The sequence below is a fragment of the Anabrus simplex genome, chromosome 5 (assembly GCF_040414725.1).
Source record: "Anabrus simplex isolate iqAnaSimp1 chromosome 5, ASM4041472v1, whole genome shotgun sequence".
Classification (NCBI taxonomy): domain Eukaryota; kingdom Metazoa; phylum Arthropoda; class Insecta; order Orthoptera; family Tettigoniidae; genus Anabrus; species Anabrus simplex.
The window spans coordinates 62,135,802-62,159,355 of record NC_090269.1 but is presented as its reverse complement, the minus strand read 5'-3'; the positions used below and the strand labels follow the sequence as shown (position 1 = coordinate 62,159,355).

Genomic DNA, 23,554 nt, shown 5'->3' with positions numbered 1-23,554 from the left:
GGCGAGGTACTGGTCATCCTTCCGAGTTGTATCCCACGAGCCAATGTCTGAAGCTCCAGGACACTGCCCTTGAGGCGGTAGAGGTGGGATCCCTCGCTGAGTCCGAGGGAGAAACCGACCCCGCAGGGTAAGCTGATTAAGAAAGAAATAATAATAATAATAATAATAATAATAATAATAATAATAATAATAATAATAATAATAATAATGGCATATGGCCTCCGGAGAGGCCTGGTGCTGGTCTTTTTTTTTCTAGTAGACGGCCTATTAGGCGACCTGCATGTCTGTGATGATGAGGGCCCTACCTAGGATGATTTCTAATGTTGAATACGCCACACACACACACCCAGCCCCCGAGCCATTGGAATTAACCAATTAAGGTTAAAATCCCCGACTCGGCCGGGAATCGAACCCGTGACCCTCTGAGCCGAAGGCCAGTACGCCAGGCCAGGCCAGGCCCAGTCGGACTTCAACGTGATAAAGGACGGTGACTCAGAAAGCAGGGGTGTCATCAAGAAACTTGAATCGTGGCACCATCGACTGCTTTCTTGAATTCTGTACTTTCTTCTTTGTATCCTCTTGATGTGGACAACCCTGGAATCTCCACCTGCGCCACCTGGTGGGAACACCGGCGTACGACTGCAACCTTCTCTACTCTTTCTCTTCAGTAAGAGCTTACCAACGGTGCAGGAGAGACAGGTTTCATGTGCGACAGCGCTCAAACATGTGAGTGTGTCACTACAGCCTTAGAGGCAATGTGGTGAAACATTTGCTTCTCGCATCATGAACTTTCAAGTGAAATCCGTCTTTTTTTCTAGATCGACTGTCAAATTCTAAGTTCTGTCATGACTTGATGACCATATTTAATGGAATAAATTATGAACTAATCTAGTTTTGCGAGTGAAATTTTAAATAATTGATATTATAAAGGTTCGCCCAAAATAAGTTTTCAAGCAGTGCGCGGATTAATTTTTGTTCAGCACAGATTTTTTTTTAAAAAGACTGAAAATATTATACTCTTGTTTCGTGTGTTGTGTGTGTGTTATTCCATCGATGATGCTATTTTGTTTCAACAATGATTCGATTAGGTGAAACATGGACGAATCCGGTGTTACCCTTGTATGTCAGGTGACCTAGACAGTCCCAGTGTTCTAATTTTTGTGTTGTGGTAGTGACGTGTTACTAAGTGACCTTCAAGAAGGAGTACCAATAGGTTTTTTTGTTTTTGTTTTTTACTTATATCGTTATTCTCCCCTAACAAGATGGTGGCTAAGGTTAGTTACCTCTGCTGCCGCGGGCGGACATTACATCCAGCGCTAGTGATGATGGTGATCGTCTTCCTACGATCTGTTGAAGGTAAGATACGATACTGAGGTCTTTAACCTGTTGTGAAGCATTGCGTTACCTTGAAGCAATCAAAATATAAACACAAGTAGTACGATGTTCGGCCTTCAACTTGAACTGCCGTTTGAGGCAAAGGCTGTCACTTCCTGCTCCTTGTGAAACAGTCTTAACGTAGGTGACGGCTTCTGAAGCCGTTTATTAAATAATGTTCCAGCATGATCAACCAGCATGAAGACAGAAAATGATAAGCATGGGTGTGAATAAGATTAGCATTGCAGATGAATATTTATGCTTTGTTAAGCATATTGGTACTACCAGAGAAGCGAACATCAAACACAAAATGAATGCATTAGGTAATTAATAGAAAACGGGAAAAGACCTACTGTTAGAACATACCTGGTTTTTATACGATAAGGACTTTTAAGTCCTCAGTTCTGAAAATAACTTTACGGCATGTAGATACCGTACTATTGAATCAATGATATGAAATTACGTATGGCTTTTAATGCCGGGAGTATCCGAGGACATGTTCGGCTCGCCAGGTGCAGGTCTTTCGATTTGACACCCGTAGGCGACCTGCGTGGCGTGATGAGGATTAAATGATGAAGACGACACATACACCCAGCCCCCGTGCCAGCGAAATTAACCAATGATGGTTAAAATTCCTGACCCTTCCGGGAATCCTGTGACCAAAGGCCAGCACGCTTACCATTTGGCCATGGAGCCGGACTATTGGATCGATGATATCTAAATATTAAATGTTATTACAAACCAAGAGCCTCCGTGACTCAGGCGGCAGCGTGCCAACCTCTCACCTCTGGGTTCCGTGCTTCAAATCCCGGTCACTCCATGTGAGATTTTTACTGGAAAAAGCGGAGGCGGGACAGGTTATTCTCCGGGTATTCCGGTTTTCCCTGTCATCTTTCATTCCAGCGACACTCTCCTATATAATTTCATTGGTCAGTCATTACTCATTGGCCCAGAGAAGTGCGACAGGCTTCGGCAGGCGGCACTCTTCCTGTCCTCGCCGCTAGATGGGGTTTCATTCATTCCATTCGTGACTCGGTCGAATGACTGGAAATAGGCTGTGTATTTTCATTAAAAACCAAGCTAATTAAGTCGTAAATAGATTCACACCTTGTTTTCCTTTTAAATTTATATAATTATTGTAATCTTTTAATATCAGCAATTCTGATTTAGGTACTTTTGTGTCCTGAACCATTTGTTGTCTTAGTTATATTCCCTCTATGCCCCCTCAAGCTACACAATTAAAACATAAATACTCCAATATTAGTTACTGACCAACATTCGAAGAAGAGTATTTGTTGCAATATAATGGCTGAGGTTACTGGCGGTATACTGTAAATCACATATGATACAACAGGTTCAAAGATGTTAGGTCCTAAATGAAAGAGAAACTTCAGACATCATCATGTATTCGTACCGTAGTAGGAAAAATTTTGGGATGAAAGGCAATCCGGCTTCAAAATGACGGTTTCGGCAGTTATCTTGTACATTAATAATACCAATAATCCCACTCACAATCGCGTGTAGGAAATGGATATTGATAAGCAAAATATTAGATTAAATAATACCAATGAGTAGCCTCTGTGGCTCAGGTAGCAGCGCGTCGGCCTCTCACCGCTGGGTTCCGTGGTTCAAATCCCGGTCACTATATGTGAGATTTGTGCTGGACAAAGCGGAGGCGGGACAGGTTTTCACACGATTTCACAATACCCTATACGAGGCTTGCCAGCATTACAGCATTAAACGAGACACAGCACAGCAGTGCATTCTATGCTCGAGAGTGGCTAAAACTTTCTTTTTTTTAAGTTGAACAGTGAGCAAGTGTGGCTGGCTCTAATCATTCTTAAAACCTATTTTAAAGTCTGGTGAAATCTAGTAAATATGAATGCCTTTGCTGGCGAGATCTAGTGTTTAAAGTACACTATGTCTTCCGATATAGGCTAGAGCAATTTTGTTACTTTCATTGATCTGTCTCAGTCTTATTCTTTGCTTTGACAATATGAAAGTGACCGAGGTATGAGCGATGCCAATAATACCATTCCTTATGCAGCCAGTCACTGTTATGAATAGTGTGAAAATGTTGCTTGACAGACTGATATGTAATAGCAACTTCTAGCTCAGTGAGGAAAGCACCGGGAAACTACCTCACTCCTCATTTCCCTAGTACGCCTCTTCAGTGATGCCAAGGCCATCTATGACAGCTGATGGTAGAACTGTAGAGGATCCAACCAGCCTTCGGGCTGAGGACTAAACATACAGAAAATATGATATTCATTATAATTATTAACCACAAGCTGTCTAGGGCTAATGCTCGATAGAATGGTGCAAGAATGGTAGCGTTAAAATTGAAATAACTACACTTTAGTAAATCAAAATTACTGTTGTAAAACTGAAGTAATAATCAATATTAGTATTTACTGGGTTTAACTTTTAACTTTTTTTTTATGATGATGATGCTGGTTGTTTAAAGGGGCCTAACACCTAGGTCAATAAACCCCTCTTTTTAAAGTTGAAACTTAGCAGTATATACTATTTAGTGAATTGTGTCAATTGAAACCCCTTTGTTAGCTTCTTACATTCAAAATAACACCTAAGATCAGAACTAATGATTAGTCTCTAATGATCATAATGACCGGGCGAGTTGGCCATGCGGTTAGAGGCGCGCGGCTGTGAGCTTGCATCCGGGAGATAGTGGGTTCGAATCCCACTGTCGGCAGCCCTGAAGATGGTTTTCCGTGGTTTCCCATTTTCACACAAGGCATAAGACCTATCTGTGTCGGTGCGACGTAAAGCCACTAGCAAAAAAAAAAAAATGATCGTAATGTGGCTACATATAGTCTATCTCTGAAACGAAACTTCTTGTAAACAGGTGTATTCAACACAATAATGAAGTGGAATGGAACAATACGTTAGAAAGCTTCAGTAAAATTTGAACGGCTTGTCTTTTCCTGAAACAAGAACAAGAACCTGCGAAGTCACTCGTCGCCAAGGGAGCCTTGATTTATTTTCGCATACAAACCGAATTAGTCCCCTCAGCATTGGTCTGTATGGAAAGAGTGACACGCTATCTTCAGAAGTAGAATACTCGGGAAGGTTTACAAGGACTAAGTTGGTAACGGGGAACTGTACTAATTACAGTAACTGCATAGAGCACCAGGAAATCCGGCTTCATCACAGTTAAAATTCCCACAAGTTGCTATTTAAGGTAAGAGAGGACAGTAGTACTTTGTGATGACGCAGCTAATTGTTATCTTTTTCTTTCATGGACTCTGTTTATTCATGATTCCCATGCACGTAACATATTATGAGGAAACTTGATAATTTGTTTTATGGTGGTTCCTAGATTGTGTGTAGCTGTATATGAGCTACATTTTAAGTACAGTGAGTTGTTCATTTCCATTTATTTGCTCTTCAGGCATGTTTCAATGAGACAACCCTGTCCAGTCCATAACAAGACACTTAAATCATAGCAGAGTGTGGAATCACTCTGGTCCTCTCATGCAAATGTTACAATACGACTGAGGAAGTCGTCACGCTAACCCTGTGACACTCAGGAACTGCTGGCTGTCTGGCTGGGCAGCAGTCGTTTGACTTTTCTCGTTTTTGGCTGGTGATTTAATCTCGTAGGCCTACTAATACCTTCAGATTTTCAGCGACGATGGGTTGAGGAAATGAATCTTAATTAAGGGGGCATGTGCACGAAATCCTTCAAAACTATGATTTTTTATTGTTGCTGAAATTGCTAGCTTATTATGTAGGGAATCTAGTCCCAAAAGGATTTGGTTGAATTCAGTGCACTAAATTCATAACACATGCGCGTCAGGTGCCATGCCCCCTTTTTTCAGGCATTGCTTTTATATATTTTTTTTTTTTTTTTTGCTATTTGTTTTACGTCGCATCGACACAGATAGGTCTTATAATATTATATATCTCGTAAAGTTTTCAAATATAAAAGGTAATTTATTTTTAAAAATCGAAATAGGAATGAAATGAAAAACGCATGCAGACAATAAATCATCAAGATCTTAGAAATTACTAAAAGAAATTACAAGGTCCAGGACCTCCGCGTTGCTGAGAAAAGAGTACGTCAATATGACAAAAATTCAAATTTGAGTTTTTTCAATTTTTTAATTTAAATTAACTGATTAATGTTTATAGCTAAGAACGATGTATTTTAAATCAGTGTACAAAGTTGCATGATTCTTATTCAAATAATGTCCAAGTTACATAGGCCTACATGAATGAATTTTCGTGCATATCTTTCCTTAACGCAAAGCCCCAGGATTTTACGGGTGTGATAATGGGAACCCACGGAAATCTATATTCAGGGCTACTGATGGAGGGGTTCGAACCCCCATCTCCCGAATTCAAACTTACGGCTACATCACTCGTACCGCGTAGATAACTCGTTCGGTGGCACCAGTTGTCTTGACATGTTCAAGACCCTTAATGTTATGAAGTTTTATATAGGGTGTTCCCAAACATGTTGGAAGTAATCGGGAAGTAGAGGTTGAGGTTTAATGTAAGTACATTCGCCGTAGTACACCCCAAGACAACACAAAAAGTTAACCGTTTATTAATTCATAGGGTAATTTGTAGCCTACATCAGGTTCAGTTACAGGGATGATGGAATCTATCCAGGGAAATATACAATAGTGATAACTTTCGCAACACTTTCTCCGAACCTAGTCGTGTAGTCTGAAGCATCAATTACAGATTTATACTTCTCATTTCCTGAGGAATGCTGACTGGTTTTTCTTTCAGTGAGCTCTTTGTCTTAACCTTTGTTATGTATATCCCTTTCTTAACGGAGCCATTGCTTCACTCTTGAGAGAACCTGTCCATAGGTAATAATACTGAAAATCGCCACAATAATGCTTTGTTCTACGTCTCTACTATTATTATTGAAATTAAGAGAAGCAGAGGTACAGAATCTTTGCCTGCTACTAAATTTAACGTTTCTGGAATGTTAACCGACTGTGCTAGGACTCGATCAACACAGGACAGAAACAAACGCCAAATATAAACCTGTAACACAACAGCCCATTAAGGTCTTGGCATGCCACGATGACTGCTGTCCAACCAGACGACCTTCAGATGTCAGCGTGACGATGTCATCTATGTTGCTTGGCTTCTGACCGAATCCGCTATCTCCAATATCAAGAGCTCCTCAGTTGGTCTCACGTTGCTCAATGAACCCTGTCTGAACCATCACTCCAGATTTAAAGTCTCTGGACCGGCCGGGAATCGAATTCGGGGTTTTCGGGTGAAAGGCAGACACTCTTCAACACAGACGACGAGCATCCAGTTAACTACCCTACCCAGACAGCCGAAGATGTTAAACGTATTCTTGAATCCACCTACCTCCAAAATCAATGGGTATTCACTAAAACGGCCGACCTTTTCACCCACTGAACTATCTTGGTGGTTGTAGCCTATTACTAGATATTGTTAGTTCCTATTAGAACGAGATCATCCTTCATAAGAGGTTCTTCTTTAAATGCCGTATCTGTTTCGGATGTTACTTATCATCATGGTGATTTCAGACTTGTTGGTGGCGTTTCAGAATAGTTCTACTGAACACGTGTGGTTTCAATCTCTCACGTTCCATAACCTCAAGACCTATCGGCGTCCTCTACTTCTCTTTGCGATTATCTACCCTTGCATGACGAGCTGGAGTTTTCGATAGGTGGCAGCCCTATAACTAGCCTTCAAAATGGTGTCTGTAACTTAGGTGCATACCAAACAGAGAGCAGTTATTGAGTTTCTTTTGGCGGAAAACCACGGAGTCACAAATATTCATAGGTGCTTGCAGAATGTCTACGGAGACCTAGCCGTGGACAAAAGCATGGTGAGTCGTTGGGCTAGGCGTTTCATCGTCACAACAAGGTCGAGCAAATCTGTCTGATCTCCCGCGTGCCGGCCGGCTGTGACGCCTGCAAAGTTAGAACGTGCGGACACCCTTATTCGAGGTGATCGACGGATCAGTCAAACACCTCACTGCTGAACTTGACATCTCTGTTGGTAGTGCTGACACACTATCCGCCAGTTGGAGTATTCAAAGTTTTGTTGTCGCTGGGTTCCTCGACACCTAACGGAAGACCTTAAAGAGCAAATAAGAAACATCTGGGAGGAATTGCTTGTTCGTCATGAAGCTGAAGGTGACAATTTCATGTCAAGCATTTTCACAGGCGATGAAGCATGGATTCATCACTGCGAACCGGAAACAAAACGGCAATCCCTGGAGTGGCGCCACACTAATTCTCCCACGAAGAAAAAGTTCAAAACCGTACCCTTAGCTGGTAAAGTCATAGCTACGGTCTTGGACTCTGAAGTGGTTATTCTGTTCGATGTCCTCCCTCGTGGTGAGAAGATCAATCCATAGAATGTCTTGACTCCAATCAAGGCGATACTCCGGAGATAAAAATATATTTTTACCTAATGCATGGATTTTCACGAAACTCTGTGGGAATGTCATCTTTATAAAAATAGAGATATCACGAACATTTCTTTCATAGACAATTAATAGTTTTCCACAATTTTTCTTTGACATTTTTAATACCATTTTTTCATGAAATTTAATTAACATGTAAATTAGCAATTAGGTAGACAAAACTTCTTTTCAAAGCACCACGTATAGATTTTTCTGTACATAATTTATATAAGGAGATATACCGTGTCCGCCTCTGTGGTGTAGTGGTTAGTGTGATTAGCTGCCATCCCCGGAGGCCCGGGTTCGATTCCCGGCTCTGCCACACGAAATTCGAAAAGTGGTACGAGGGCTGGAACGGGATCCACTCAGCCTCGGGAGGTCATATGAGTAGAGGTGGGTTCGATTCCTACCTCAGCCATCCTGGAAGTGGTGTTCCGTGGTTTCCCACTTCTCCTCCAGGCGAATACCGGGATGGTACCTGAATTAAGGCCTCGGCCGCTTCCTTCCCTCTTCCTTGTCTATCCATTCCAATTTTCCCATCCCCCCACAATGCCCCTGTTCAGTATAGCAGGTGCGGCCGCCTGGGCGAGGTACTGGTCATTCTCCCCAGTTGTATCCCCCAACCCAAAGTCTCACGCTCCAGGACACTGTCCTTGAGGCGGTAGAGGTGGGATCCCTCACTGAGTCCGAGGGAAAAAACCAACCCTAGAGGGTAAACAGAGTAAGAAGAAAATAGATCGTACTAAAGTTTGTGTAATTCGTACGTTGTAAAATTTTGGACTTAAAAAATACTACTACAGTAGAAGTCCGATAGTCCGGCACGCTCGGGACCGGCCCGGTGCCGGATTACCGAAAATGCCGGACTATCGGGCGGTACCTCTTACTACGATATAGGTTAAGGCGTACAGCGAAAACAGCTGTAACACAGCGTTTTGCAGTAAAATGTTGATCAGCAGAATCATTAGTTTAATAACTTTAGCTCAAAATTAGGGCAGCACCAAATTTTCCTTCAACACATTCAGTTTACAATATTTTAGTGTGACTTAAAAAAATCTCGAATATCTTTTTGCTTTCGAGACCGTTGTGGCTTGGCATAAAAGTTATTTCTGATTATACTGTATATAAATCAATAAGTACAGTGGCATTATAATTAGTATTACATTCGGCAAAAGTGATGAATTTATTTAGGGACTCGGCGGCTCGATCGCAAACTGTAGCGAAAAGTGCTCGCAATCAAAACAAGGAACTGAGTGTGTGGTGACAGCCGATTGTGTCTACCAGTAGCAGACGCGTTGTGGGCACTTCCGGGTGGTTTCGAACCACGCCGTGCGCTTTAACTGTCGCAAACGTAAATAAAAAAATTTCTGGAATGGTGCCGGACGATCGGGTGTTCCGGACTGTTGGATGCCGGACTAATGGAATTCTACTGTACTTGAAAAAATTTTGCAATAAAAAAATCCATACGCAGGTTTCTTAATATAGGTAGCTGTGATACATATACCATACACATTTTGTTACATATGGCAGAATATTATGGGAGAAAATTGGGATTTAAATGTAAAATTACAATTGGCAAACAAATCATTATTACAGTGATAAATTGTTTGAATTCAGCGAAATAACTTCGTGACAAGAAAAAAGAAACTCAATCCTTTCAATTTTAGTAAAAAAAAAAAAAATCACAAAAATGACAAAAACATCGATTTTTATCTCCGGAATGTCGCCTTAATTGGGAAAAGACCGCCAAGAAGAAGAGGAGGTTATAGTTTGATGATAGAACGCAATGAAGGTGCTTGTGCATATGTGCTGCGCGCATGCAAGGCTTCTCATTATTAATAGGACACTGATACAAGTGAATTATGTTGATATTTAGATCGCAGTACACTACAACATCTTACATTCAAATACAGAACAAGAACAATACGATCAAGGTCAGTTTCTGTTTATTTTCTCTTTGCAAAGCCGGGCGGAGTGGCTCAGACGGTTGAGGCGCTGGTCTTCTGACCCCAACTTGGCAGGTTCGATCCTGGCTCAGTCCGGTGGTATTTGAAGGTGCTCAATTACGTACGTCAGTCTCGTGCCGGTAAATTTACTGGCACGGAAAATAACTCCTGAGGGACTAAATTCCGCCACCTCGGCGTCTTAGAAAACCGTAAAAGTAGTTAGTGGAACGCAGAACAAATATTGTTGTTGTTGTTGTTTGAGTCATCAGTCCTTAGACTGGTTTGATGCAGCCCTCCATGCCAGCCTATCCTGTGCTAACCTTTTCATTTCTACGTGACTATTGCATCCTATATCTGCTCTAATCTGCTTGTCATATTCATACCTTGGTCTACCCCTACCGTTCTTACCACCTACACTTCCTTCAAAAACCAACTGAACAAGTCCTGGGTGTCTTAAGATGTGTCCTATCATTCTATCTCTTCTTCTCGTCAAATTTAGCCAAATCGATCTCCTCTCACCAATTCGATTCAGTATCTCTTCATTCGTGATTCGATTTATCCATCTCACCTTCAGCATTCTTCTGTAACACCACATTTCAAAAGCTTCTATTCTCTTTCTTTCAGAGCTAGTTATCGTCCATGTTTCACTTCCATACAATGCCACGCTCCACACGAAAGTCTTCAAAAACATCTTTCTAATTCCGATATCAGTATTTGAAGTGAGCAAATTTCTTTTCTTAAGAAAGCTCTTCCTTGCTTGTGCCAGTCCGCATTTTATGTCCTCCTTACTTCTGCGATCGTTAGTTATTTTACTACCTAAGTAACAATATTAATCTATTATTATTATTATTATTATTATTATTATTATTATTTTGTAAAATTTCTATAGGGGAGGGGTATTCTAACCCCCAGTAACCCCCTGTTAGCTTCTCAACCTAGAAACAGGGTCAGATTCTACCACTCAGTCATACACCAGATAACATTCAAACAGGCTTGTATATACAAAATCACCTGTAAAATCTGTGACTCTTTTAATACTGGATAAACTAGCAGAGGATTTGACACTAGATTTCAACAACACGTGGTGGAATTTCGGCTATATAAGCATGATAAATCAGCAGTTGCTGCACATCTACATAGCACAGGACATGAAGTGCCATATATAAAGAATTATCTCACCATTTTACACACAAACATATCTGTAAGGGATACACTTGGACATTTTAGAAACACTATAAATTCATATACATCAAGTAAGACATCTACAACATATGCTCGGTGCTAAAATGGAAAATAAATATTTTTAAAAACTCTTAAGCTGTAGCAACAATTGAAACGACACACACACTTACAGGACCCAACATGAATGTTGTATATTTACAGCATAATATACACGCATGGACAGAAATGGTGTGCCGATATAAACAAAGCATGGCGTCCCTATACCTCCCCATCTCCTCGCTTAACGCACTGCTGCAGGTAGACAACTCGCTACAAGACTGTTGTGCCTGAAATGGGCACAGTGGTGGATGTATAGCAGTACACTCACTGTGCCTTCATCACTACCCGTCCACTCCCTTACCCTCCTTTTCAGTAGCGGGGTGGGGCAGTGTTGACTGTTTATGTCGGGACACCATTTCTGTACACACGTGTACCTAACCCCTATTCTTAAATGTAATACTTTCGTTCTTTCTTAGTCATTTTGCCAACCAGGGTTGGTTTTTTCCTCGGACTCAGCGAGGATCCCACCTCTACCGCCTCAATGGTAGTGTCCTGGAGCATGAGACATTGGGTCTGGGATATAACTGGGAAGGAAGACCAGTACCTCGTCCAGGCAGTCTGACCTGCTCTGCTGAACAGGGGCATTGTGGGGGATAGGAAGATTGGAAGGGATAGAGAAGGAAGAGGGAAGGAAGCGGCCGTGGCCTTAAGTCAGGTACCATCCCGGTATTTGGCTAGAGAAGAAGTGGGGAACCACGGAAAATCACTTTGAGGATGGCTGAGGTGGGAATCGAGCCATCCTCTACTCAGTTGACCTCCCGAAGCTCGTACCACTTTTCAAATTTCGTGGCAGAGCCGGGATTCGAACCCGGGTCTCCGGGTTGGCAGCTTATCACACTAACCATTACACCATTACCAAATGTAATACTACAGTATTATATTATTCGGAAACAAACGCATATCAAGTAGAATAACAATGTCTGATCACCATTTCACCACGTAACGATGGAGCACAGTCTCCGAAACGTGTTGTGAAAATTATTAAACAAAAGTTCGAAGTGACTGATAACAGTGTTTTTTTAATGTTTCATAAAGAAGAAGAAAATAATTTGCACAGTGAAATGCTGTTTTGTTACAGTGGTGCAACTGGAAGACTGGTACCAATAATGTGGTCTATTATTTTGTAGTAGTAATTTTTTGTTATTGGTTTTTACGTTGCAGCGACTCAGACAGGTCTTACGGCGACTGTGGAATAGGACTGGGCTTTAGTCCGAGCATTTTCCTGGTATGAAAAAAAAAAAAAAAAAAAAAAAAAAAACCATCGAAAATCATCTTCAGGACTGCCGACGGTGGGGCTTGAACCCACTATCATCCGAAAGCAAGCTGAAGGCTACGTGACGTAAACCGCGCAGATACTCGCTCGGTAATTAATATTTACATACGGAGAGTGAGGGAAGTTCTACCCAGTGATGCATTTAAGTGGAGTAGATGTCAGGCCCTCATTCCTCACACACAACTTTCCTCGTCGTGCTACCAATTAACGAGAGGTGCTTTGGAGCTCGCTATGCCCTAAATAGCACCAAGACCGAGGCACTGGCCCGAGACCCGCCATGTTCTCTTCACGAGGATTCGTTACGACACCGTGAGATATTGTTTGTCTCCATACTCCGATGATTCCTAATCTTCTTATATGAACCGTTTATTGTGAAGTACTCTTTCCGGCAGTGGTAAAAGTGTGGTTTATCTACTGGCTGTCCACCCATACGGCCGAGGTTCGAATCCTAGTGGAACCAGATATGGCGTACAGTCGTCTAGTATTCGCAAGACAATGCCATTGGTCTGCTTTACGTGGTTTTCTTATTTTCACCGAATGTGACAGCCACATGATGCGAGCTCTATAGGAGACTATAGGAAACTTGTCTTCTCCACAGCTGAGTTAACCTGTTCGGTAGTAGGTACTTAAGAGGTATTTTGTGAATATAATGACAAAAATAAGTAAATACCACTCACTATTATCCATTTACATAATATTTCGTTTTATATTACTGAACTGCAAGATAGTATTTTACTTCATAAATTGGCTAGGCTAAAATAAAATAATATTTGCCGGGCTGAGTGGCTCAGACGGTTAAAGCACTGGCCTTCTGACCCCAACTTGGCAGGTTCGATCCTGGCTCAGTCCGGTGGTATTTGAAGGTGCTCAAATACGACAGCCTCGTGTCGGTAGATTTACTGGCACGTAAAAAGAACTCCTGCGGGACTAAATTCCGGCACCTCGGCGTCTCCGAAGACCGTAAAAGTAGTTAGTGGGACGTAAAGCAAATATTATTATTATTATTATTATTAAAATAATATTCCTAGTGAGAGAAAATCTGTTTTAAATAGGGTTAGAGCCATGTCGTGTTAATTAAACAACGCTGACATACATGTATTTTTTAGTGCACATAGATGGTTGTGCACTTCTGCTCAGTGATGGAGAATTGATAACACCATATAAAATCAAAGAATCTATTAAATATTTCATAATAACAGCTGTAGTTTAATGAAATGAAATGTCGTATGGCTTTTAGTGCCGGGATATCCCAAAACGGGTTCGGCTCGCCAGGTGCAGGTCTTTCTATTTGACGCCTGTAGGCGACCTTCGCGTTGTGATGAGGATGAAATGATGAAGACAACACATACACCCAGCCCCCGGGCCATTGGAATTAACCAATTAAGGTTAAAATCCCCGACCCGGCCGGGAATCGAACCCGGGACCCTCCGAACCGAAGGCCAGTACGCTGACCGTTCAGCCAACGAGTCGGACTGTAGTTTAATGATTAACAGTTTTTAGAAACAGTTTTGGTTTAATTCAAATGAGTGATACATGAGTGGAATAGCAGCACTTATCTCTCAACTTCTTGTGGAATAGAGGGCGATGTTCAGAAAGGACAGTCCGTTTATATTCAAAATACCACGTCTTTGCGGTTAGGAGACTTTTCGGTAGAGTAGATCAGGGGCGTAGCCAGGGGAGGGGGGTACTGGGAGTCAGACCCCCCCCCCCCCAATGGACATTTTACAATAAGAAAATAAACAGAAACTTACAATCTATATATATAAAATAACTTGTCCTGACTGACTGACTGACTGACTGACTGATTCATCATCGCCGAGCCAAAACTACTGGACATAAAGAAATGAAATTTTGGGGATATATTCATATTAAGATGTAGGTGCTCGCTAAGAGAGGATTTTTGGATATTCCTTGGCTAAGGGGGTGAAACGGGGGGTGAAATTTTAAAATGAGTGTATCTATATCTCAAAACTTTAAAAGTTTACAGATGTAAAAATAGGTATTTAGAATCTTCTTTAAAAATAAGGAAACACGTATTTTTTTGTTTTCAGAAAATCGCAATAGGAGGGATGAAAAAGGGTGAAAATGTGGGAAAATGGGTTGAATGCCTTTAATCAGGATACCGGTACTTATATCTCAGAAACTGAAGATATTACAGACCTGAAAATTGGTACTTTTGATCTCTTTTAAAAATAAAGAAACGCGTATTTTTTTGTTTTTGGAAAATCCAATTAATGGGAGGGTGGAAAGGGGGTGAATTTTTAAAATGAGTGAATTTATATCTACAAACTTTTTAAGTTTGCAAATGTAAAAATTGGTAATTAGAATCTTCATTAAAAATAAAGAAACACGTATTTTTTTGTTTTCGGAAAATCGCAATAGGAGTAGTGAAAAGGGGTGAAAAAGGGGTTGAATGCCTTTAATGAGGCTACTTATATCTCAGAAACTGAAGATATTATAGACCTGAAAATTGGTGTTTGGGATCTCCTTTAAAAATAAAGAAACACGTATTTTTTGTTTCTGGAAAACCTAATAAAGGGGGGGGGGGTGATAAGGGGATGTATTTTAAAATGAGTGTATCTATATCTCAAAACTTTTAAAGGTTATAGATGTAAAATTTGGTATTTAGAATCTCCATTAAAAATAAAGAAACACGTATATTTTGTTTTCGGAAAATCCTAATAGGAAGGCTGGAAAAGGTTGAAAAAGGGGTCGAATGCATTTCATGAGTCTACTTATATTTCAGAACCCGAAGATATTACAGACCTGAAAATTGGTGTTTGGGATCTCCTTTAAAAATAAAGAAACACGTATTTTTTGTTTGTGGAAAATACAATTAATGGGGCGGGGTGAAAAGGGGGTGAATTTTTAAAATGAGTGTATCTATATCTCAAAACTTTTTAAGTTTATAGATGTAAAAATTGGTATTTAGAATCACCTTTAAAAATAAAGAAACACGTATTCCTTTGTTTTCGGAAAATCCCAATAGGAAGGGTGTAAAAGGGTGAATAATGGGTTGAATGCCATTCATGAGGCTACTTATATTTCAGAACCTGAAGATATTACAGACCTGAAAATTAGTATTTTGTGTCTACTTTAAAAGTTAAGAAACACGTATTTTTTCGTTTTAGAAAAATCCAAATATTGGGGGGTGAAAAGGGGGATGAACTTTTTAAAATGAGTGTGTCTACATCTTAAAACTTTAAAATTGACAGATGTAAAAATTGGTAGTTAGAATCTCCTCTAAAAATAAAGGAACACGTATTTTTTTGTTTCCAGTAAATCCTAATAGGAGGGGTGTAAAAGGGTGAATAATGGGTTGAATGCCTTTAATGCGGATACACATATCTCATAAACGAAAGATATTACATAACTGATAATTCGCATATGGGATCTCCTTTAAAAATAAAGAAACACGTATTTTTTAGTTTTTGGAAAAGCCAATTAATGGCGGTTAAACAGGAGTGACAAATTGGGGTGAATTTTTTGAAAGACAATATCTACAGAATATCTTGGAAACGTAAAATGTTACAGACGTAAAAAGTGGGTGTAAATCTCCTGTAAATGTAAAGAAATATAGGTGATTTGTTTTTGGAAACTCCACTTAAGGGGAACTCAAAAGGGGTGAAATTTTAAAATGAGAATTTTTACAGTATATCTAAAAAAAACTTAACATGTTACAGAAGTGAAAAATGGTATATTTTATCTCTATTAAACATAAAGAAAAGTGTGTTTTTAGTTTTCGGAATTACCACTTGGGTGGAGGGGGGTTATGAGTGACTGAAAATGGTGATGAATTCTTTTAATTAGGCTACTGATATCTCAAAAATGAAGATGTTGCAGACGTGAAATTTGATATTTGCAATCTGCTTTAAAAGTAAAGAAACATGTATTCTCGGAAAATCCAATGAAGGTGGGGGGGGGGGGTGAAAGAATTGAGAAATTAATTGACTTAATCGTATGAGAATGCATACATCTAATAAAAACTAAAGTTGTTACAGACGTGAAAATTCGTATTTGGATCTCCTTTAAAAACAAAGAAAAACGCGTTTTGGTGGGGAAACCATCTTGGAGGGCGGGAGTGTAAAGGAGTTGAATTCCTTTCATGAGGACACATAAATCAAAAAGTGAAGAAGTTAGAGTCGTGATAATTGGTATTTAGAAGATCCTTTACTATTAAAGAAACAAGTATTTTTTGCGGGAAAATTCACTTAGGGGGGGGGGATTATTGTGAAATGAAGTGAAAAAATTAAATTATTTTTATGGGGATACTTATATCTCAAAACTGAAGGTAATAGACGTGAACATTGGTGTTTGAAATCTCCCTTAAACATAAAGAAACAAGCATTCTTTTATTTTATTTTTTTTGGCGGGGGGTGGCGGTAAATAAACTTAACGGCGGTGGGGTGTAGAAGGAGGTGAGACCAATTGATTTTACTGTTATTAATGTACTTATAAGGATCCTCCGTTGCTCAGGCGGCAGCGCGCCGGCCTCTCACAGCTGGGTTCCGTGGTTCAAATCCCGGTCACTCCATGTGGCATTCGTGCTGGACAAAACGGATGCGGGACAGGTTTTTCTCCGGATACTCCGGTTTTCCCTGTCATCAGCCATTCCAGCAACACATAATAGTAATAATAATAATAATAATAATAATATTCCGGACCTCGTCAAATGTGCGGACCGCGCTGAAAACGGCTCCTGGACGGGTAATGACTAAGGCACCCAATATGACAGCACGCCGGATCTCCTAAAGGATTTTATCCATATTAAAAATATTATAGGAAAATATGGCATAGATTTACGGGCCCAGCTGACCGGGAGGAATACCTGAGCCTAGCCCGGGAAGTACGAAATCGATTGCTGGAAAGAAAGATTTAAAAATGGGAGGAAACGTGCCGTAAAATAATAGAAAACCAGTCAGATCGGGAATTTTGGTGGATTCTCGCAGAAAACGAGTCAGATCGTGAATTTCGGCGGATTATATATCTAAAACAATAAGCATTCAATTATAAATTTCTGTATAATACCGTAGCGAAGCACGGGTATCTTGCTAGTCTATATATATAAAATAACTTGTCCTGACTGACTGACTGACTGATTCATCATCGCCGAGCCAAAACTACTGGACATAAAGAAATGAAATTTTGCGCATAGATTCATATTAAGATGTAGGTGCTCGCTAAGAGAGGATTTTTGAATATTCCTTTGCTAAGGGGGTGAAAAGGGGGTTGAAATTTTAAAATGAGTGTATCTATATCTCAAAACTTTGAAAGTTTACAGATGTAAAAATTGGCATTTAGAATCTCCTTTTAAAATAAGGAAACACGTATTTTTTTGTTTTCAGAAAATCCCAATAGGAGGGGTGAAAAACGGTGAAAAATGGGTTGAATGCCTTTAATCAGAATACCGGTACTTATATCTCAGAAACTGAAGATATTACAGACCTGAAAATTGGTACTTTTGATCTCTTTTAAAAATAAAGAAACACGTAATTTTTTGTTTTTGGAAAATCCAATTAATGGGAGGGTCAAAAGGGGTTGAATGCCTTTAATCAGAATACCGGTACTTATATCTCAGAAACTGAAGATATTACAGACCTGAAAATTGGTACTTTTGATCTCTTTTAAAAATAAAGAAACACGTAATTTTTTGTTTTTGGAAAATCCAATTAATGGGAGGGTCAAAAGGGGGGTGAATTTTTAAAAACAGTGCATCTATATCTCAAAACTTTTAAAGTTTACAGATGTAAAAATAGGCTTTTAGAATCTTCATTAAAAATAAAGAAACACGTATTTTTTGTTTTCGGAAAATCCCAATAGGAGGGGAGAAAAGGGGTGAAAAATGGATTGAATGCCTTTAATGAGGATACTTATATCTCAGAAACTGTCGATATTACAGACCTAAAAACTGGTGTTTGGAATCTCCTTTAAAAATAAAAAGCATGTGTTTTTTGTTTTTGGAAAATCCAATTAATGGGGGCGGGGTGAAAAGAGGGTGAATATTAAAAATTTGTATATCCATATCTCAAAACTTTTAAAGTTTATAAATGTAAAAACTGGTATTTAGAATCTCCTTTAAAAGTAAAGAAACACGTATTTTTTGTTTTCGGAAGATCCCAATAGGAGGGGTGAAAAAGGGGTTGAATGCCTTTAATGAGGATACTTATATCTCAGAAACTGAAGATATTTCAGACCTGAAAATAGGTATTTGGGATCTCTTTTAAAAATAAAGAAACAATTTTTTTGCTTTTGGACCATCCAAATTCTGGGGGTGAAAAGGGGGTGGAATTTTAAAATGACTGTATCTATATCTCAAAACTTTAAAAGTTTGCACATGTCAAAATTGATATTTAGAATCACCTTTAAAAGTAAAGGAACACATATTTTTTTGTTTTCTGTAAATCCCAATAGGAGGGGTGTAAAAAGGTGAATAATGGTTTGAAAGCATTTAATGAGGATACTAATATCTCAGAAACTTAAGATATTGCAGACCTAAAAATAGGTATTTGGGATCTCTTTTAAAAATAAAGAAACAATTATTTTGCTTTTGGAAAATCCAATTAATGTGGGGGGTGAAAAGGGGGTGAATTTTTAAAATGAGTGTATCTATATCTCAAAACATTTAAAGTTTATAGATGTAAAAATTGGTATTTAGAATCTCCTTTAAAAATAGAAACACGTATTTTTTGTTTTCGGAAAATCCCAATGGGAAGGGTGGAAAAATGGGAAAAGGGGTTTGAATGCCTTTAATGAGGCTACTTATATTTCAGAACCTGAAGATATTACAGACCTGAAAATAGGTATTTGGGATCTACTTTAAAAATAAAGAAGCAGGTATTTTTTCGTTTTTTCGAAAATCCAAATAATGGGGGTTGAAATAGGGGGTGAATTTTTAAAATGAATGTGTTTGCATCTCAAAACTTTAAAAGTTTACACATGTAAAAATTGGTATTTAGAATATCCTTTAAAAGTAAAGGAACACGTATTTTTTGTTTTCTGTAAATCCCAATAGGAGGGGTGTAAAAGGTTTGAATCCCTTTATGAGAATACATATATCTCAGAAACTGAAGATATTACAGAACTGAAAATTTGTATATGGGATCTCCTCTAAAAATAAAGAAACACTTATTTTTTGTTTATGGAAAATCCAATTAATGGCAGATAAACTGGAGTGACAAATTGGGGTGAATTTTTTGAAAGACTATATCTACAGAATATCTGAGAAAGGTAAAATGTTACAGACGTAAAAAGTAGGTATTTGCAATTTCCTGTAAATGTAAAGAAACGTAGGTGATTTGTTTTTGGAAACTCCCTTTAAGGGGAAATAAAAAAGGGTGAAATTTTAAAATGAGAATTTCTACAGTATATATCAAAAAACTTAACATGTTACAGAAGTGAAAATGGTATTTTTATCTCTATTATAAACAAAGAAACGTGTATTTTTAGTTTTCGGAAATACCACTTGGGTGGAAGGGGTGTGTGTGTGTAAAAGTAACTGAAAATGGTGTCGATTTCTTTTAATTAGGCTACTGATATCTCAAAAATGAAGATGTTACAGGCGTGAAATTTGATGTTTGGAATCTGCTTTAAAAGTAAAGAAACACGTATTTTCGGAAAATCCAATGAAGGGGGGGGGGGTGAAAGAATTGAAAAACCAGTTGACTTAACTGTATGAGAATACATACATCTAATAGAAACTAAAGTTGTTTCAGACGTGAAAATTGGTATTTGGCTCTCCTTTAAAAACAAAGAAAAACGCGTTTTGAAGGGGAAACCATCTAGGGCGGCAGGAATGAAAAGGAGTTGAGTTCCTTTCATGAGGACACACAAATCAAAAACTGAAGAATTTAAGAGTCGTGATAATTGGTATTTAGAAGATCATTTACTATTAAAGAAACAAGTATTTTTGCCGGAAAATTCACCTGCGGGGGGGGGGGGGTGATGAAAAGGTCAAAAAAAGGTGAACTATTTTTATGGGGATACTTATGTCTCAAAACTGAAGGTAAGACGTGAACATTGGTGTTTGGAATCTACTTTAAATTCTTTTAATTTTTCTTTGGGGGGGGGGGGTAAATAAACTTAACGGCGGTGGTGTGTAAAAGGAGGTGAGACCAATTGATTTTACAGTTCATAATGTACTTATAAGGAGCCTCCGTTGCTCACTCGGCAGCGCGCCGGCCTCTCACAGCTGGGTTCCGTTGCTCAAATCCCGATCACTCCATGTGATATTCGTGCTGGACAAATTGGAGGCGGGACAGGTTTTTCTCCGGATGCTCCGGTTTTCCCTGTCATCATTCATTCCAGAAACACTGTCCAATATTTAATTTCATTTGTCATTCATCGCTCATTGCCCCAGTGGAGTGCTTCGGCAGCCGGCACAATTCCTATTTTCGCCGCTAGATGGGGCTTTATTCATTCCATTCCTGACCCTGTCGAATGACTAAAAACAGGCTGTAGATTTTCGATGTACTTATTCTGATCATAAACCGATCATTTTTAATCTTTCCTGGGTTCGATTTCAACAGCCATATTTTCCTTCGGAGAACATTCTTAGATTACAGTAGACTCTCCTGGCATATAAATAAAAATTTAAACACATTTGAAATAAACGATAGGAATGAGATTGACCGTCAAATTATTCACCTCTATAATAGGGTCAGTAATGCACGGAAGTATGTCATTCGTATCGCCAGAAATCCCGGACACTTGCCTACGCGCGACAATGGTGTTGGTCACATTGTCAACAATGACATTGGTAGCAGATGTAATTTACCGCCAAGTAGCGGTCTTGCATCTTGCTGTGGGGTCCAGAACATCTAATAATAATAATAATAATAATAATAATAATAATAATAATAATAATAATAATAATAATAATAATAATAATAATAATAATAATAATGTTCTGGACCGTCGTCAAATTGTGCGGACCGCGCTGGAAACGGGTCCTGGCCTGGTAATGACTACGAATACAGTCAAGCCGCGGGTTCAGTACCGCCAAGGCACCCAAGACGACACCACGCCGGATCTCCTTCAGGATTTGATCCATATTAAAAATGCGTATAGGGAAAGATGGCAAAGATTTAGGGACCAAACTGACCGCGTGAAATACCTGGACCTACCTCGGGAAGTACGAAATTGATTGCTGGAAAGAAAGATTGAAAAATGTGAGGAACTTTGCCGTAATCTCCCAGAAAACGAGTCAGATCACGAATATCGGAGGATTATATATAATACGTTAAGCATTTAATTATAAATTTCAGTATAATACCGTAGCGAAGCACGGGTATCTTGCTAGTAAACAATAAAATAATTAAACATTCAGAGACATAATGTAGAACCAACAGATCTGTAATTCACTTGTAACAGCGTCCTTATAATGACAAGCCATTCATCCACTTTCATTGCGTTCTACCATCTTTTTTTAACTACAAACACCCTCCCCCCCAACAGCCGATCCTGACTACGCTACTGGAGTAGACTATAATTTATGAAGTGTCCGTTTGAGTTGCAAGACAGCAGAATGGAATGTTTCTCCTTGTACATTAAAGTAAATAAATACTCGGATTATTTGCTTATTGCCGGGCTGACTGGCTCGGACGGTTGAGGTGCTGGCCTTGTGACGCCAATTTGGCAGTTTGATCCTGGTTCAGTCCGGTGGTATTTGAAGGTGATCAAATACGTCAGTCTCGTGTTGGTAGATTTCTAACACGCAAAAGAACTCCTGCGGGACTAAATTCCGGCATCTCGGCGTCTCCGAAAACCGTAAAAGTAGTTAGTGGTACTTTAAGCCAATATTATTATTATTACTATTATTATTATTATTATTATTATTATTATTATTATTATTATTGTACCGGGCGGTACACCTCCACGCCGCTAATTCAAACATGGCGCCAGTTGAAACTCCTCTACTGGAGGAAGCCTGAACTTTAACAACCATGTTAATTCTAAAGTTTCTCAGAAGATGTCGCTATTGTAAATTTTGAAAAGTTCTGAACTGTGTCTTTTTCGATTTATATTTGTTTGCTCTGTAGTAAGAAGTGTGAACATTCTCTTCTAGATGGCACTAATTAAGAACTACAATTGTGCACCCTAGTGCGAAGTGAAGGAACTTTTTTTGAAGAAATTTTGTAGTCATAAGTTTGTTCTTTGTTAAATTTCTTTCAGTTATTTTTTGGGTTGGCAGTATAACCCTTCTCTTTCCGCTTGTTTTGAATTTAGCCAATCCTGAATTTCTCTAATTAATTTTTGACCAATAACGTATGTCTTCTCCGATATGGAGATGTTGCTTGATCCTAGCCAATAAAATTGAGGGGGGGGGGGTTCTCATTCTTGAAAGGTCTCGAATGTTCCACGAGGGTATTTAAACTGCTGATTTTCTGGTCTCCGGGCCACTTCAGTAACATCTATCCTAGTGTGATTATGTAGCAGGAGGCGGGAAGCGCCTCTTTCTTCGGGCAGCGGTTCGTCCATAAGGTAATGGCCTTTTAATAACTTCTTTTCTTGCTAGCTCAGCAGTTTAACCCTCGGGGCAGGTTCGAAACTTTTATCATGTAACTTTCCTTTAAAATGTAAAAGACACTTGGTCTAAATCCCGTCTCTTTAACTACAAATTGGGATAGAGAGTGCCTAACCCTCTCGAGCTCCCACTCATATTGTTTTGAGGTGACGACGTTTTCATAACAGTTTCCCTTCTCTTTGTAATGTAATAAAGTTTTCCTATCGTGTCACCTCCGTGGTATGGGATTAGCCCTTGCATAAGCGGCCTAGTGCCAAAATAGGTTTTAATAAAGTGTATTAGGAGTGCAAGTTACGCCTCCACTCAAGTTGGTATTTTGGGGCCATGTAATTGTCCTATTTCTTTACTGAATAGGCCTCAGTAGGTTGGGTATTTTTACCCCTGTTCTTATGTGCTTGGAGGGCAGCTTAAAGGTGGAGTTTGGTGTGGCCTTTGAATAGGCTTGAACTTTTAGAGCGGGTTACTCTTTCTTAAATTTGGTTTCTGTGTGCCTCGAACAGGCTTAACTGGGTAATTGGGAGCTAGTGCTCCTTGGTATGATTGGGGTTTTCTGCCTCTTTGTTGAACCTTATACATAAGTAAAGTTGGGCTCATTGCCCAGGGATTGTGTGTCTGGGGGCTCGAAGCCCAAATCCATTCACAAATTGTAATTGTACATTCTTAATTTGTTGATATGCTACTGAGTACCTGTTATTCTTGTTATTTCTTGATCTTGAAAAGAAAATATAACC

The 23,554-nt window shown here is 39.3% G+C and overlaps 1 protein-coding gene across 1 annotated transcript in view; it reads left to right on the top strand.

The window, feature by feature from the left end:
• The first annotated feature begins 702 nt into the window (after nt 1-702).
• LOC136874353 (mucin-17) overlaps nt 703-23,554 on the top strand; it is a 215,664-nt gene continuing 192,812 nt past the window's right edge. Inside the window, exon 1 of the mRNA XM_067147992.2 lies at nt 703-1,356. Coding sequence (XP_067004093.2) covers nt 1,263-1,356 — 94 coding nt within the window. The 5' untranslated portion in view covers nt 703-1,262. The remainder of the gene's footprint in view (nt 1,357-23,554) is intronic.